Raw genomic sequence first — 19,081 nt, 5'->3', positions numbered from 1 at the left:
ATTAATTACTAAATAAATTAAAGGATGAAATAAGAAGGTAAATTATTTCAGTTTTATGAAAAATTTATGAAAAGTTGTAAATTCTCATTAATAGAAAGGCAATATGATGAATTTAAAGAAATTAATTAGCTATTTAATTAGTAATTTCAAGATAGAGAATGAATTGAAACAAAAATCTTAATAATATTGTCATTGTCGTATCAATTACAAATCTAAACAAATAGCCAACATATCAAATGACAGAGTAAATAATAACGAATAATTTTTAATTTTTGCTAAAATATTATTCTAGGATGAATGATTCACTTCACATTTTTTAATCAATAAAATGAATCTTAAATTTAATTTAAAAGAAATTAGAAATATCAAGAATGAAAAAGGGAGAGTAAATGATGCGAGAAACAGGTCTACTATAATTATCATTGATCTGATGATCGTCCTCAATCTGATCAAATGGATTGAATGTTCATTCAGGTAATAGTAAATGTAATTATCAGCACATTTTAAAATTTATAAAAATTATCCAATTTCATCAATTTAAATGGAAATATAAAACCTAGATGTAATGCTTTTGCAATTGCTCAAAGAATTATTCAATAAATATATAAATGCAAACTTTTTAATGTTTGTTATCTTTTTTTTTTCTTTTGTAAGAAATCAAAATACAAACATATTTGAATTTAGATAATTGTATCTAAATGAGAAAAAGTATGATAATGATAGATGGATCAGTTATTATATTAAATTTTTAAATTTTCAAAAATTTTAACAAATGTTGAAAAAGTTTGAAAATGTTTTTCCTAATCGTAGCAAAGAATAAGATAAATTGAAATAGCGAATGTCAAAGATTGGTGTTGTATTTATGAAACTGTAAACAATGAAATCATGCAATATCGTGACAATAGCATGCAATTGACAATACCTTACAGTTGCTTGCATTGCTTGCATCAATGATTTATGATGAATGTCATATTGAAATACAACGAATGCATTATTTAGATTCAAATGAAGAAAGGTAAATGAGTCATTTATCAACAAAATTCTTTAATTCATAGAGATATTTAGAAGTAATTCTTTAATTCATTCTCGAAAAGTTAATCTCGAAATGACAGAAGATTTTAAGGATTTATTGCTGCGATGTCATCAAATTTCGTTCATATTTAGTGCAAAAAAATAGCCATTAAATATAACGACTATTACATTTATTTACGCTTATACACGTATAAAAGTGACGGCTTATCTCGTAATACACTTACGAAAAAATTTATAGGCTATAAAATAATGAGCAAAGTTATTGTAGGGCCAAGGTTATTCATGTCAAAGAGATATTTTTGAATTATTAGCTTTGTCATTCTCATTCAATCATTTGGATAAATAATAATAAATAATAATAATAGCTTAATAAGGATCATTAAATATGCATTATTAACTCATTGATAACAAATAAATGTTCGTTTCTTTTTCATATATTCATTTCCTAATTCAAATTTTTCAAAAGTTTGATGCTATTTTAGACTAATTTTATTAATTTTGCTTAATATTTATGGCCTAATATTCCACAATGCTTTAAATAAAGCCTACTCGAAGTGCTACTTAAAAATTAGAAATTTCAAAAAGCTCATTAAAATGAGAGGGTCTTTTTTTTTTTTTTTTTCACTTTCTATGCCTAATAAAAGTTCTTCTAAAATGAAAAATTTCCACTTTATTTTAAATTTTAGTGAAAAAAAAAAAAACTCAATAAACTTTTTCAAATGAAAGTAATTTTTTTTTTTTCTCTTCTACTTTTAACTCGAAAAGAATTTATGTTTTAGCAAAAAAGTAACATTTCAATGTAAATAATAAATTTGAAATAATTTTAGAATAGAAGTATGCAAAGATCGAATATCTAAAATCGTACATATGAAAATCTTCAGTAATGTCCTCTTCTCAATTCCTTTCTCTCAAGAAATAAATAGGACGAAATGATTTAGGGAATTATTTAAAGGAATTTATTATGAATACTTCAGTGTTAATAAAATTCATTTCAAACTAAAATGGTAGAAAATTTTAGAAGAATATAGGATTTAAAAATAGTAAAATGGTAGAAAATTTAGAATATAATATTTAAAAATAGTAAAATGATGAAAAATTTTAGAAGAATATAGGATTTAAAAATAGTAAAATGATAGAAAATTTTGGAAGAATATAATATCTAAAGATAGTAGTAAGGCTATTTTGTTCTATTCCCCTAACTACGAGTTAATAAAACTTAAATATTCAAATATTTATTGACAGAGACTAAGATAAGAATGCACTATCAACTGAAAAGTTCTTTCAAAAAGAAAATTTTTGAATACTTTATATGTCATTAATCAACTATTTCTATTGCTTTTATCTTTTATTTAAAAAAAAAAAAATTATACAAAAACCATTGCAGAAAAGAATACTAATTTTTACTGATAACACAAAAAAAAAAAAATATTTGTTAAATTAGAATAAAAACAAATTAAATTGAAAAAAAAAAAAGGAAAGAAGATCAATTTCAAGATTCATTCGAATCAATTTCAAGGTATTCATTCTCGAAATTGTTTTTTTTTTAAAAAAAGAAAGAAAAAAAAGGAATTGAAAATAAAGATAATAAAAAGTTTAACAAATCATACATATCACATTATCAATTCATCCTTGTTTACTTATAAAAATAAAGAATAAAATTCATTTCTTCCTTTTCTCACACATTTATTCTCTCAGATACAATTCAAATAACACAACATACATTGATAGTTCATCCATCACATTGATTTCTCTCTCCCTCTCTCTCTCCCTCCCCCTCTCTCTCAGAGCATACCTTCATTCCAAGGACATTCAATCGTTACCACCTACTGTGTCACATTTTCTCAATTGACAACGAAGAATATATCATAGGAATGGATATGAAATTTACAAAGAGAGAGAGAGAGAGAGAGAGGGAGAGGGAGAGAAAAATGAGGTAAAGTTATTTCTCATTAATCAGAAATTAATTTATTATATACTTGTAAAGTTACCGATTACAGTATTTCATTTAATCGGCTAATATCATTCCTACCTTTTTTCCTTTTTTCTTTCTTTTTTTTACAATAATCAGAAATGATAATTAGAAATAAAATTCTAAAAGATAAAATCTTAGTGATGTTAAAATTAATTAGAAAGACTACAAATATATAAATATACTCCAAACTACAAACATACATATGCAATTAATAACTCAAAAGTCTAACTTTTAAGATAATAATACTTAAATCATTGAAGCAACAATCATTTTGTGAATAGCTTTTTTTCAAATACTAAAAAATTTGAAATGAAAAAATGAGAAAAAAGAAAAAGGACAACTGACTCTCATTAGTACTAGTCATAATGAATAGAAGCAAAATGATTCAAATTTAAAATGCTAACTGTTATAGATTGAAATTTAACAGTGATTTTATTTTATTTTAAATAAGAGTAATTTTTTTTATAAGTGAGAATATCTATTTGATAATATTTGTTAAAAGGAAAAGTAAGAATTATTAGTAAGTAAGTAAGTAAGTAAGTAAGAAAGGAAATTAGAATAGAATGAAAACTGTTAAAATTTTAGTATAAGCATTAAATGATCGTTCGCTTCAGTGTGTATTCAAGCAAAAATGAATGAAAAAAAAAGCAAAAAGCAATTTGTCTATCAAAAGGCAATTTTAGTTGTTTGTATGCAATCAAAAAAGTTTTTTTCTTTTTTTTTGAAATTAGTTAAATCCCAATTGAATATCAAAAAAAGTGCAAAATATCATAAAACTTAAAATTTCATTATTTATAAGTGAATTAGAAAAGATGAAAGAAAGGCAAAACATTCAAATTTTATCATATAAACATTAAAAAGTTAATCAACTTTTGGGCAATTTTATCTCTCCGATTTTTAATTCTTTTTCTTTTTTTTTTTTTTTTTTTGTTACTATTACTTCTTGAGATTCTAGAGATTGTTATCATTCACAAATTTTAAAAGAAATTTAAAAAAAAAAAAAACAAAAATCAATGAATTTAACTTAAGCACGAGCTATTTAAAATGAATATTGTTTTTTGGACCAAAAATTAGAAAAATTTTTGATGTCAAAACTTAGAAGCAAATTTTTCAATACTATAATTTTTATACTATCCATTCGGAAGTATGTTTATTTTTAAAACGATTAAAAAGTTTAATTTGAAAAATTTTGCATCAAATAATAGCCATATTTACATATATATATATATATATATATTAGCTATATATTTGTTTACATCAGACTTATTGATAATTTCAGTCATATAAAACAGTTAATTTTATACTTAAATAATTTTAAATTTGTAGTTAAAGATTAGTTTTGCATAAAGTTTAATTTACAGCTTTAATTTTAAACGACTGAAATGAATAAATGAAATTTTATTAATGAGGAATAAGTGAAAAACTACACTTTCTATCAGAAATGAGGCGCAAAGCATTTTATAAAATATGCAATTTGCATAATTTCTATAGCTAATGATTTCCGAAATTTCTATTCCGACAATAATTCAAGCAAACCATATGAAATTATACAATATTTCCTATACTAAAAATTTATTCAATTCTAATCCTATCACTCACTGCAAATAATTTATTTCAGTGTAAACAAATCTTAGAAATGATTTTGTAAAATTTAGTCTGAAAATTCCTCACAAATCTTTAATTTAAAATCTGAAAAGTAAAAAAAAAAAAAAAAAAAAAAAAGTCAAATAAACCTATTTTACATATAATAATAGATCTGCATGACAGATGAACTCTCAATACTACTAATTAGGAAAGACCTAATTTGGAAATTTAATACTACTTTCTTCTCTCTCTCTCTCATACAGAGGTAATCAATCTTCCTCGTTTTCTTCTTTCTCTCCCTCCCTCTCTCTCTCTCTCCCTCTTGCACATTTAAATTTGAGTATAATAAATGATTGAAGGTAAAATTGCTTCTTCTAATAGAGATATAAATAATAACTATTATTATCATAATAAATAATAATAATATAAATTATAAAATAGCATAATGATTACCTTTTAGTATATTCATTCCCATTATGGTACTCAGATGCTAATTTAATGGAAATAAATATTTATGCAAAATTTTAATCTGCGACTATATAGCAAAGAAAGTGCTACTATACTACTACTAATAATAAAGTAGTGAAAAAGCGAATGTATAATGAATTTTAGTTTTGTGAAAGTGTCCAGATGGATCCTTAAATGGTCAATGAGTGACCAAGAGTACTACTTACTACTCACTACTACATGTGTTATTCTCCTAATTATGTTAATTATTCCCTTAGACAATTATTATATATTAGTAGGGAAGATATTAAGATGAACTATATGTATTAATAATTGATGTAATCATTTATGTAATAAACGGAAAGTGTGTGTGTTAATTTCCGGAATATATCGATTACCATCCTATTAAATGGCATAATTTTATCAATTTTATCAAATGAAACACAAAAAAAGTTTTAAAAAGTTCCAAATAAAATTGATAAAAAACTATTATCAAGAAAAGAAAGAAAGAAAGGAAAGAATTGAGAATGAAAAAATTTAAATTGTTAAAATATGAAGAAAAAAAAAAAAAAAAAAAAAGGATTGAATATAAATAAATGATAAGAAGGAAAGTTAGAAGACTGATTATTTGGTTCAATTGAAGAAAAAAAAAATTTTTTTTTTTTTTTTGACATTATTTCGAGCAAATATCGAAATAAATACCCGAGGGATATACCCGAGGGATAGTTTCCACTTTCGTTTTTTCTTTTTTTTATTTCTTTTGAAAGATGAAAAAAAGGAAATTTTATTCTCCGAGTAATAACTGTTTCATCCAATTTTCATCCAAAAAAAAAAGCCAATTTTACGATTTTTTTTTCTGTTAAAATTTCAACAGAAAAGCATTTTTATTGGATGCAGCAAATAACGTTTTTGAATTGCCAATAAACCAATGATTAACTTTTAAGTTTTTCTCTATCAAAAATAACTCTTTTGCCTTTTACCGAATGCAAATGTGTCACCACAAGATGACACATTCTGATGGAATAAAATAAAATCGCAATTTTTACATTTAAAATGCTATTTGAAAGGAAAATCAAGCGAAAAGATAGTAGTAATACTATACAATCTAACTAATTTGACAAAAAATTTTTCAAAACCCAAAAATATGAAAATGTTTCAATGAGAAATTTTATTGAAAAATAAATCAATAATTTCATTTTCTGATCACTTATCATCATCAGAAGTGCGCAAAATGTAAACGAAAAGGAAAGGAAAGCAATGTAAATGCTTTCAATGTGAAATAAAGCCAAAAGAGTGCTATCATTCAAATAATATAAGTAAACAAAGTAATTGTGGGATGTCAAATGAAGAGATGGGGACAACTGGAGTAAATAAAAGCGCCGAAGATGGAATGAATTATAATACAAATAGTAAGTAAGTAAGTGACTGACTGAGTGGCGGTGCTCAAATGTCTCATTTCAAAAGGGAGGAAAATGAATTAAAATGATGCCACTAGAGTGTAAGTAGTTAATTTAACAACAAATTTGCATACAAATTAACTTAAAGTTTAAACTTTTCTTTTAGTACAAAATTTTTTATAAAATTTAATTGTAATAAAAGTTAGCAAAAAAAAAAAATGATAAAAGGAATTTTATCATTGACATTTATTATAAATTTGAAAAGAATTCACTTTTATAAAAATTAGACTAATCATTTATGCTTGAATAATTAGTTATATGTTAAAATTTATCAAAAATGATTAGAAGAATTACAAATAATTTCATGATAAGAATATTAAAAAGAAAAAAAAAAAGGTACGGAGAAAAAGGAAAGGTATGGATGAGAGAGAATGAGCAAACAGATCAGGTAAATGTCAAAATGTGTAAAAAATTGGAATGAAGTGCGGGCAGTAGCGATAGGGAAGGAATTTAACAAGTAATTAATAATCTTTACCTGCTCAAATACCACTACTACTTAACAAGAACGAGCAAGACGACGACAAAGGACAGTGGAAAAAAATGAAAGTGGACAGGTAGACAGGTAGGTAGGTAGATAGGTAATCCTTATCGGTACTAAAATATAGGTTATAAGAGACTCTTCAATTGAGATAATGAGGAAAAAGAGAAGAAACTGTGAAGGGAAAGGTGACCCGTGTAAACAAGAAAAAAATGAATGAGGTAGGGGTTAGTGGCGGCTATAGCTTCTAACAGAATCAATCATTTGACCTCTGAAATTCAAAGGTACATAAATAAAAAAATCGATTTCATCAATAATGGGTGAATTTTTTGAAAGTATTTTCTTTCTTTTCCGTGACCTTTACACTTTCTAAACGATATCATTGTTTATGTTTAAATTAATTGCAAAGATTGATGAAGTATATATTTTAACTTGTAGAACTTTAACTTATAAATTTAGCCAAATGCATTTTGGAACAAATTTATGCATGTCAAAGGCGAATAGCATGAAAAGTTAGATGATATCAGATGCTTAGGGTGACATCTTTGACAAATGAAATTTCGATATGACAAAGCAAAGATTGAATATGATTACAATGACAATGCTCAATGGTATCAAATTTGACAATATCTAGAGAGTGTTATATTTCTAACTCGAGAGGTCAATGAGGTGAAATTAGAATTTTAAAAGTTCATTAAACAGTTATAATTATTTTTAATTTTTAATTAAGTACATTTGTACATTTTTCTGTAGTACTGGATGTAATTTTATGTGCTGGGAGAAAAATTTTATGAAACTTTAAATTTTTAAAAAGGTAACAATTGAAGAATTTAAAAATGAAAAATTTATAAAGTTTATTAAGTATATGATACTTAGATATCAGTAAAGTTTAACTGATTAAATTTTTAATACACAATGGAAGTTTGATATGATCAAAATTAGTTGTGGAATAAATGTCCTCGAAATTGAAAGTTGAAATAATAAGAATTAAATATGGAAAAATAGTGAGAACGAAGAAACATCAATCAATCAATTAAGTTTATGGCAAATTCAAGGTCAGCTGAGAATGAATTATAGGTACTAACCTGACACTTATGACAAATTCATTTGCATCAGTAAACATTGTAAAAAATAACAGTGCGTTTTAAATTTATTTTATCTTTCTATTTTCTTCTACAAATTTAAAATCGATATTTTCATTAACAAATTCAAAAAGTATGTAAAAAGTTAGATAAATCATTTTTAATTTTGAAATCTCAATTATAATTCAAAAAAAAAAAAAAAAAAATATGAAATCTTAATTATAATTCAAAAATGAAATTCAAAAAGTATGTGAAAAGTTGGATAAATCATTTTTGATATTGAAATCTTAATTATAATTTCAAAAAAAAAAAAAAAAAACGAAATCTTAATTATAATTCAAAAATGAAATTCAAAAAGTATGTGAAAAGTTAGATAAATCATTTTTGATCTTGAAATCTTAATTATAATTTCAAAAAAAATATGAAATCTTAATTATAATTCAAAAAGTATGTAAAAATTTGGGTAAATTATTTTTCAGATACTCTGAAAATCTTAATTACAATTAAAATATCGTAAAAGTTCAGAGATCATCAAGTAAAAATTATGAGCATAAAACTTAAATAAGCATAAAACTTTCCCATAACATATGAAGACAACTCAAAAATTTTTCAATCTTATATTCTCCTTCTTGAAATTATTTATAATTAATTAGAAAAAGATTTTGTAAGATGAAAATGAAATATTCTATTTATCTCATCTTTATTTTTCCCATCATTCTATTGAAATATTATTCTCAGTTTTACTATTTTAAATATAGCTAATCTTTTTTTTTTTTTTTTTTTTTCACAAACATCAATTTTTATTGTTTTTTTTTTTCATAAAAAATAGAAATAATATAAAATCAAAAAAAAAAAAAATAATTTAATATATATTTTAATAAAGTAATAGAAATTAAAATATATTTTTCACATGAAGAATTTTCATCGTTTCAAAATTAATTAAACATAATGTTGAATACAAAATTTTTGAAGTGGAATTGAAGCAGAATAAAATGGATACTTTAGAGAAAACCATTTTATAAAATGTCACCTTTTGACCTTTTTATGACTGTATAAATGAAAAAAGATGAACAAAATTGTGTTGTGTACGAACATTAATGGACATAACTCATAAGAGAGACACATGTCACCACAATATGTCATCATCAGTTCATAAGAAATTGCTTAATTGTTACAAGTGGTTGACGTTGACCTTTCTTTTCAAATTTTCATCTTTTAAATTAACACAAGTAAATATTGGAGAATAAAACATTTCATTGTTACCTTTTTACATTCAATCAAAATTTTATGATAACAATCAAATTTGAAACTTTTATACAAAATTGAATATTAGTTGAATTAATGTTAAAGAATTATTCATTGCAAAAATTTTCCTTTCAAATACTTTTATTCATATAGTTTAACTATTAATTATATATATTATTATTAATTCTTATAAAATATTTTATATTAATTTGTGCAATTTATAAAATTTTTTTCTTTTTTAACTCTATTTTCAACTCTCTGTGACTATGTGTGTTTTTTTTTTTCTTTTTTTTTTTTTTTTCACCGAGAAAGTAAGAAAATAAATTATAAAAAAATCATTGAGGATTTGTTGTGATTTTAAACTTTTAAAACTTTACTTTTCAGAAATTTTCAACTCTGTGACAGTGTTTTTCTTTTTTTCATTTTACCGATAAAGCAAAATAAATAAATAAATTTTGTAAATAAATTTTAGGAAAATGACAACAATGTTGTTTATTCCTTATTTCATTAGTTTGTTTAGCTCGTAAAGTCTTGTTAATGAGTGGAAATCAATTTAGATTAATGATTAAATTTAAGGATCTGATGAAGATTCATGTTAATAAATGATGTCTTTAATTGGCAATGGAATAATCGGAAAAGCAAAAGAAGAAAGTGAATTAAGTTCATCCATCAATTAAGGACTACTCAAACAGGAAAGCAATTAGTTAGGTCAGACTTTTTGGATATCAACAGGATTAGCATGTTAAAGTATTTATACTGAGGGACTGCTGTTTGCATTACTGGGACAATTCCGGAATTGCTTTTCAGTAAAGAAGAATAAATCAATAAAATGACTTCTTTACTGAAAGCATTTCGAATTACTGAGGACTACTTTTGCATTATTGAAATAATTCCGGAATTGCTTTTCAGTAAAGAAGAATAAATCAATAAAATGACTTCTTTACTGAAAGCATTTCGAATTACTGAGGACTACTTTTGCATTATTGAAATAATTCCGGAATTGCTTTCAGTAAAAAAGAATGAATTGCTTTTCAGTAAAGAAGAATAAATCAACAAAATGACTTCTTTACTGAAAGCATTTCGAATTACTGAGGACTACTTTTGCATTATTGAAATAATTCCGGAATTACTTTTCAGTAAGAAAAAATGAATCAATAAAATGAAAAAATCACATTTCAAATTACTGAAAGACTACTGTTTGTATTATTGAAATAATTCCGGAACTGCTTTCAGTAAAAAAGGATGAATTAATGAAATGGAAAAATAGCATTTTAAATTGCCCACTGTATGCATTTAAAAGAAAAAATATTGCACTTATAATTCTAAATATTTTGCACATTAGGTGATAACCTATTTTTTAAAAATTTATCAGTTCAAAAAATATGACACACTGATGATAACAGCTGATAACAGCTGATAGTAAAATTTTGCTCCATTTATATTTCACAAATAAAATTACAGAAAGAGTAAAAGTTCATATTCTGTCACAAAAAAGCAACTTTTTTTTCTAATGTGGCTGGTGGCAGTTACTGCTAGAGTTACCGGACATTAATAACCGGATCAGGTTATTTTATCTTTGATCAACTTGAAGAAAAAAAAAAGACAAACCTGTTAAGAATCTTTTAACTATAGAGAAAAAGAAATGAAATGTAGTTATTAATAAATTAAAAAATATTTATTCGGAAAAAAAAAATTTGGCTTATTTTTTAGAAAAAAAATTTGAATGATACAAAATAAAAGTCAATTTTTAACGATTAAAAAAGATTTCGAATTTATACTTTTATGATAATAACTGCTTCAAATTAAAATGCATAGCTTCAAGTATAGTTGAAAATTAAAAAACAAAAAAATTTTAAGTTGAGGAATTATTTGAGCGCTGAAATTGATCAGTTAAGCCAAGTACTTATGAGATAAAGTGCCAAGTGATATTTTTATTTTAGTAATAATTATTACTTTCAAAATAATAATAATGAAAATGATTCAGTTTCAGAGCAATTTTTATACAAATATTCAGGAATGATTTATAGAAAAAGCTATAAGTGCCAATTTTAAGTATATTAAAATTGATATGGACAAGAGCGCCATAACTAATAGGACTAGTCATAACTATGGCCAAAGCCATAACTATGGCCATATTATGTGTACTATAGTTATGGAAATATATAATGATAGGTTGAAACTCTTATAGCTATTAAATAAAATGCATGTAGTCTCCAAGGGAACATTTTGCGCTTAGATATGAGCGACATTAACGCATTCAATCTTCCCTTCAATCATTTTAAAATAATTTAAATATATGCCAGGTTTCTATGGTAAATTATTATTTATTCATCAAAAGAAAATATTCAAAGATTAAGCAAAACAGCTTAAATCTGCTTTAAAAAGCAAAAATAAATTCATTTCTTTGATGATAGCGCTAATTGCTACTCTTTAAAAAAAAAATTAATAATAGATACTAAAGCCATAGCTTTGCTAGCAAAAATTATGTATATTTTAGAAATTTCATTTGCTATAGTTTTTTTTTTTTTTTTTTTTTGTAGTTATTGATTAATTGAATTTTGGAAAAGTATCGATATGATTTTGTTTCGTTTTGAGAAAAAAAATAATAAATGAATTTATAATTCTCTAAAAATTTTTGATTAAAAGAAAAATCATAATTTAAATTTATTCTATCCATTTGCTTTGTCTAAGTTAATCATTTAGCTTTGAACATTTCTTACCTGTTTTTTAATTTATTTGTATTATCAAATGTCTTGAAAATAATTTAGAAAAGTGATAAAACTTTCATAAATAATTATGTATATCATTAGGATTAATGGATAAGGAATGATAAGAACTAATGGTGATAATGATAAGATGGTGAGTAATAATTTGCAGTATCACATATATTGATAAGAGTTTACCTGTGGAAATGATAAATAAGAATAACATTTAATTTTCAAGACTTTTGAGTAGAAAATGAGAAAATCATGAAGAAAAACTATTATTTATATGAAGCAATCAAGAATTCTTAATAATCGGATAAAACAAAATTGGTATTTCATTAAAGTATTTTCTTTGAAAAGTAAAAGAGAGATAATAATTTACAATTTTCTAAACGATAAGTTTACTCGTTCTTTACCTTTTCTCGATAAATACCAAATAATTATTTTCTTTAGAAAGATAAATCTTTTAAAATCTTTTAAAATGAGGATGAAATTGAAAAGATTAGAGAAAGAAAGAAAGAAGAAAAAAACATATTAAAAAGGATCATTTTATTATACTTTAAAAGTTGAAGATTTAGTGATTATTGATTATGGTATTATCAGAATTCAAAAAGAAAACGAAAGAATAGGAATGTAAATTTAGAATTTAGATGAAATACAAAAAAAAAAAAAGTGATAGAGAGATTTGTGAGAATACCGGATGATAAGTTATTTTCTGAAATGAAATTGAAAAAAGTCTGAAAAAAAAAAAACTTATATATTTTTTGATAATATGTAAAATAGAATGCAAAATTGATTAAATTAAATTTGAAAATTTTGAAATTTCAAAATAGAATTTTTTTTTTTTTTGCTAAAAAGTTTGATAATTTTTTGTAATTTTAATTTAAACATTAATTTGCTTAGCTAATTTAACATGAAGAAAACCTTTTTAACTCGAAGAACTCCAACACTTGTACTACTTGAACCAGTTTCTGTTGTCACATAAAAATATTGATGTTCATCCATTAATTCATAGATAAAAATATTATCACTGAAAAAAAAAAGTGAAAAGAAAACTCTCACTTAATTATAATTAATTTTGATTACTAAAATCAATGAAAAGTAATAAGTCTAAAATGAATTTTAGAAAAAAAAAAAAAAAAAAAAACAAAGCAATTTTGTAAATTACAGGATTTTTGCAAATGATAAATTGTTTTTAAAGCATTTAAAGCAAAATAAAGTATTTTTGTAAGTGATAAATTATCTTTATAAATATAATAAATTAATAAGTAATAGTAATTAGAAATGATAAAGCATTTTTGTAAATGATAAATTATCTTTATAAATATAATAAATTAATAAGTAATAGTAATTAGAAATGATAAATTATCTTTATAAATATAATAAATTAATAAGTAATAGTAATTAAGAATGATAAATTATCTTTATAAATATAATAAATTAATAAGTAATAGTAATTAGTAACTTAATTATTACAAAATTTATTAAAATAATCGTAATTTTTCTAAAATTTCGAGTAAAATATTTTATTTTATATATTCCTTTTCATTGATTTATTTAGTAAGTAAAAAATATTTTATTTTATATATTACTTTTCATTGATTTATTTTTAATAATTATTTCATCTTAAATTATCTTTTAAAAAAAAAGGAAAAGAAATTTGTTTACATTGCTTCAGTATCTTTATCTAAAGCAGATACACTAATAACTGCTGAACCAATTGATGCAGTTTCCACAACTGATCCAACATATAATTCCTTATCAAAATATGGCTCATTATCATTTACATCTATCACTCGAATTGTCACATTTCCTATTCCTTAAAAAAAAAAAAGGAAAGGAAAAGATAAATATTTTTATTTATTCAGAAAAAGATTTAAAATTGGTAAATTATCTTTATAAATATTATAAATTAATAAGTAATAAATATAATAAATTAATAAGTAGTAAATATAATAAATTAATAAGTAATAATTATAATAAAGTAATAAGTAATAGTAATTAGAAATGTAATTAGGAATTTGTAATTAGTAAAAAAAAAAAAATCATTTTTTATAAAATAATAAATAAGTAATTAGAAAAAAAAAAGATGTGTGATAAGAATAAATAAAATGATTTATGTGATTGAAAAGAATGAAAGAAATGAGAAGAGATAAAATTTACTTAATAATTATATTTCGGAATATTTTAATTAATCAGTAAATTGAGTTAAAATTATTTTTTACTTTTATTTAAAACAGAAATTACTCAAAAAAAAAAGAGAAGAAAATTTACCTTCAAGTGATGGTATGCCTTTATCAATAGCTCGAATTTCAATAACAAATTGTTTTTCGGATGGCAATTCACGATCCATTTTTCGCTAAATTTAAATATTATTCATTCATTTAATCTTTGAAATTATTTAATTATCAAAAATAAACAAATTAATCATTGATATGCATTAGCAAAAGAAATAAATTACCATAGCATAAATTTTTCCGTTACTTGGAACAATCCGGAAAACTGGTTCACCATCAATTTCTTTATTTATCACAATGCTATACTCAAGTCGAGCATTATCAGTTCGTGGATCATCATAATCTGTTGCTGTAACTGTCATCACAAACACTCCTTCATCTGCAACTCATTTCTTTATTTTATACAAATTTAATTTTTCAATTTTTTCTTTTAAGAAAAAAAAAATTGAAAAATTTAAATACAATATTAAATGAATGAATTGTCAAAATTTCTTAAAAATTTCATTTCTTACATTTAGAATTTACAGAATTTACTTTCTTTTTTCTTTTATCTTAAAAGATTAGCTATCATTTTAATTAGAAATTATATGCAAATTTCTAAAAAAAAAAAAGTTTCCTTTTTTCTTCTTTCTTATTTTCTGCAATTTTAATTATTTTAAAATTGTAGAAAATTCATGGAATACTAAAATAACATTAATTACCTCCAGGATCACGATTTTCATCAATTGTTCCAAATAAATTACTAGCAAATATTGGTGCATTATCATTAATGTCGCGTAAATTCACCTAAAAAATTTAAAATTTGTATAAAATCAAAAAAAAAAAAAAAAATCGATTTGATAAAGAATTGAATCTTTAATCAAACGTTAAATCTAATATTCTACTTGAAATAATAAATACTTTAAGTACGCATATTTAAAGTTCAATCCTAACAAATATCAAATTTGCTTTAATTTTATTTCAAAAAAAAAAAAAAAATAGTTGAAAAAAAAGAAAATAATTTTTTGAATACTATTAACAGAATCAATCATACCTGTACATCAGCGTAACCAATCAATCCATGACCATTATCATCAATTGCTTGTACAATAAACTTCCAAACAGATACACCAGCTGGAGGATCACGATCAAGCGGTCTTATCACTTCAATATCACCACTATATTGATCAACCCGAAAGAATTCGCCAACACCTTGTCCTTCGAGACGATAAACAATTTTTGATGATTCATCTTGCTAGAATTGTAATATTTATTGAAGTGAATTGAGGTTTTCTTGAATTCTACTAATTTATTTTCAATAACAAATATTTGCATAAACATTTAGAAACATTTGAACTTTTTCCCAAGTTTTTATCAATAATACCAAAAAATAATGATTCATTTATTATATAACTATATATTAAATTATTAACTTAGCAGTAATTTAGTATTTTGTGGTAGAAATTTGTTTAGTTTTACTCAAAGATAATTGATTAAAACCTTATCAGTATCAGTAGCTCTAGCAAAGAACAACATAGAAATCTGTTTAGTGTTACTCAAAGATAATTGATTAAAACCTTATCAGTATCAGTAGCTCTAGCAAAGAACAACATAGAAATCTGTTTAGTGTTACTCAAAGATAATTGATTAAAACCTTATCAGTATCAGTAGCTCTAGCAAAGAACAACATAGAAATCTGTTTAGTGTTACTCAAAGATAATTGATTAAAACCTTATCAGTATCAATAGATCTAACAAAAAATAATGTAGACATTTGTTTAGCTTTTCTCAATGATAATTGATTAAAACCTTATCAGCATCGGTAGCTCTGACAATGAACAATGTCTTCGGTATATCTCGGTCTTCCTCAAATATTGTAATCTCATATAAATCCTTCTCAAATTGAGGTGCATTATCATTTACATCATCAATGTAAACATACAAATCCGTTGTAGCATTATGTTTACCATCTGTTACGAATAGTTTCATATGATATACATTTTCCTGAGAAATATAAATTAATTTAATTAATGAATAAAAACTGTTGTATACCGGATTGCATACCGGTTGATATATACCAGAAAAAAAGAATACAATTATAAATTAAATTTCTGATAATTTCATTGCAGTTCGTTTAATATTGATTTATAAAATCATTTACTGTGATAATTATCTTTTTATTTTCACTAAAATTTCAAACCTTTTCATAATCAAGTGGTTCTTTAATAAAAATTGCACCGGAATCGGTTCGAACACCGAATGGTATTCGTCCACCATATACACCATATAAATCATATTTAAGATTTGGCACTGTAATTTTAATTAATTTTTACAATTTAGGATAGAATTTTGGACTTATCTATTAATGATCAATTGTTTGCTGCTTATCATAATACATTTCAAAAGTTAAATTTGATATGATAATTTAAAAAAAAAAAAAAAAAAAAAACTGACATCGATCTAAGTCATATGCTTTCACCGTAATTACATCTTCATTAATTCCCTCATTTTCAGCAACTCGAGCCTCATAACGAGTTTGCTCAAAATATGGTGGATTATCATTGATATCAATCACAAAAATTTGTACTTTAACAATATCTGAAATAAATAGCAAATAGAAAAATTAAAATTCAATTTTTAGGTGAATTTTCCAAAAAAAAAAAAGTTAGTTTATTTTTTATAAAATTTTTAAAGTTAAAATAAGCGAAGAAAAAAGAAAAAAAAAAAAAAAACATATATGCTTTTATTAAGAATATGTCAAATTTTTTTAGAGTTAGCAAATCATAAAAGTAATTATTTGATCTGAAAAATGATCATCGTTTAATGATCATCATTTGAACAATATGAAATTGAACACTTTATCAAATTTTGACTAAAAATAATCGATGAACTGTTCTGATCTATAAATTCATCTATTTTATATGATCTATTTTACAAATCTCAATGAACTAAATAGCTCTGATCTATCTATTAGCTCAATTTTACAGATCAAAATTAATATAGTAGCAACCTTTATTCGGTCCTGAAGCACCAGGTAAACTTGATGGAACATTATCACGTGCTTCAACATCAAATATAAATGAATCATTTTTTTCTCGATCAAAAATCTCAAGTGGAAATATTCCACCAGTTAACTCATCAATCCGGAATAATCGTGCCGCACCGCTATCACCATCACTAATAATCCGGTAACGTACTTCTGATTGTGGTCCCGGAGAATCTGCATCCTCTGCTTTAACTACCGCTATAGGATTACCATTGTATCTGAAATATTTTTAAATTTCTAATAACTATCAGTTCAGTTTTATAAATTAAAATAGCAATCTTAAAAAAAAATAAATAAATAAATGAATAAAATGCTGAAATGAAAAGATAGATAAAATTAAAGTTAGGAAATAAAATTTTGATCAAATCAGTTAATTACTTAGTAAGAAATTCCTTTGGTGTTTGTTCTTCTTCAATGGTACCCGTGAAAAGATCAACCGTAAATCGTGGAACTGCATCATTCTTATCACGTACTATAACATGAAGTTGCTTATCAGATGTTATCAAACTACGCATATCCTGCAAATTGAAATCATTTTAATTTCTTAACAAATAACTATTATTAAATTAATGTAAATTTTTCAATAATACAATTTGTGAGTGATCAAATTTAGATTTATCAAATAAAAATTTTAAAGTTAATATTATTTGTTGAAGAAAGTAAATGTAATTAAATATTAAATTTCAAAATAAATGAAATTTTATATTTCATTTGAAAATTAAAATTTTTAAATTAAAATTTAAACCATAGCAGTTATTGTTAAAGTATAATTCTGTTGTTGCTCATAATCTAATCCAATCATATTTCTAACAACAACCCAATCTCGCCCATTTGTTTTCTCCAGGAATTCACGAAAATGCATTTCATGATTGGTACCACGACTGGCACCATTTGCCATCCTTAATGAAATTTAAATAGAAATTGATGATGTGAAAAATGAATTTTAACAGATGAAAAATTTGAAATGAATTTATAAAATTATCAGATTTGCATATTATTTTTTTTTTATAGTATCTTCTTTTTATAGCTAAATTTAGCTCAGATTAAATTAATGCTATTAGTTTAATTAAAAAGATTCAAATGCAATTATGCATATCAAAATGAATGATAAATAAATTTCTGTACTATAATATCAACTAGGAATTCATTAAAATCAATGAACGATGATTTGATTATAAATTTATCAAACAACTAAATTAATCATTTATTTAAATCCAATAAATAATCTCAAAACAATGCAAAATTTTGTATTATTAAAATAATTTAATTAAAATGCACTAACTTATATGAAATTGGACTCTTTGGACCATCACCTGGAATTGCTAAGCAACGAAAAAGCACCGAATTAATCTGAAAATTATAAAATTAAACCAATGAAAAATTATATACTATGAATTAAAAAAAAATATGCATGATGGAAATGAAATAGTTGGAAATAAAAATGTATCAATAAATAATTCAAACAAATTTTTTTTTCCATTTCCTTACTTTTTATTCCATTGTATTAGATCATTCATTACAATATCTCGAAAAAAAAAATTGAAAATTCTCGAAGTTTCTCAAGAATTTTCACTTACAGGAATATCCTCGTCCACTACAACTGTTGTCTTACATTCATCAGTTGTTTGCCATTGTGGCGCACTTTGTTGCTTTTCATGAACATTCACAACAACTTGCACTGCACTTCGTTGCGCAAATGGTACTCCATGATCATCTGCTATAACGTTAAAAACAAAACGATCTTTCTGAAAAGAAAAAAAAAGCAATTATTTTTGAATTAAAGGAGAAAAAAAACCGCAAGAAAATTTTTTTATTTTT

General features: G+C 23.6%; 1 protein-coding gene across 1 annotated transcript in view; it reads right to left on the bottom strand.

The window, feature by feature from the left end:
* Positions 1 to 12,905: 12,905 nt before the first annotated feature.
* Bma-hmr-1 (Cadherin domain containing protein) overlaps positions 12,906 to 19,081 on the bottom strand; it is a gene marked incomplete at both ends in the record, with an annotated part of 28,490 nt that continues 22,314 nt past the window's right edge. Inside the window, 14 exons of the mRNA XM_043079865.1 lie at positions 12,906 to 13,032; positions 13,671 to 13,821; positions 14,277 to 14,361; positions 14,464 to 14,618; positions 14,941 to 15,025; positions 15,273 to 15,473; positions 16,027 to 16,221; positions 16,418 to 16,527; positions 16,672 to 16,815; positions 17,228 to 17,481; positions 17,642 to 17,781; positions 18,009 to 18,162; positions 18,546 to 18,613; positions 18,841 to 19,008. Of these exons, the coding sequence (XP_042935799.1) occupies positions 12,906 to 13,032; positions 13,671 to 13,821; positions 14,277 to 14,361; positions 14,464 to 14,618; positions 14,941 to 15,025; positions 15,273 to 15,473; positions 16,027 to 16,221; positions 16,418 to 16,527; positions 16,672 to 16,815; positions 17,228 to 17,481; positions 17,642 to 17,781; positions 18,009 to 18,162; positions 18,546 to 18,613; positions 18,841 to 19,008 (2,037 nt within the window). The remainder of the gene's footprint in view (positions 13,033 to 13,670; positions 13,822 to 14,276; positions 14,362 to 14,463; positions 14,619 to 14,940; positions 15,026 to 15,272; positions 15,474 to 16,026; positions 16,222 to 16,417; positions 16,528 to 16,671; positions 16,816 to 17,227; positions 17,482 to 17,641; positions 17,782 to 18,008; positions 18,163 to 18,545; positions 18,614 to 18,840; positions 19,009 to 19,081) is intronic.

Source organism: Brugia malayi, assembly GCF_000002995.4.
Source record: "Brugia malayi strain FR3 genome assembly, contig: Bm_v4_Chr3_scaffold_001, whole genome shotgun sequence".
Lineage (NCBI taxonomy): Eukaryota > Metazoa > Nematoda > Chromadorea > Rhabditida > Onchocercidae > Brugia > Brugia malayi.
Note: the sequence above shows the minus strand (reverse complement) of the source record. Positions and strands in the feature narration are given on the sequence as shown.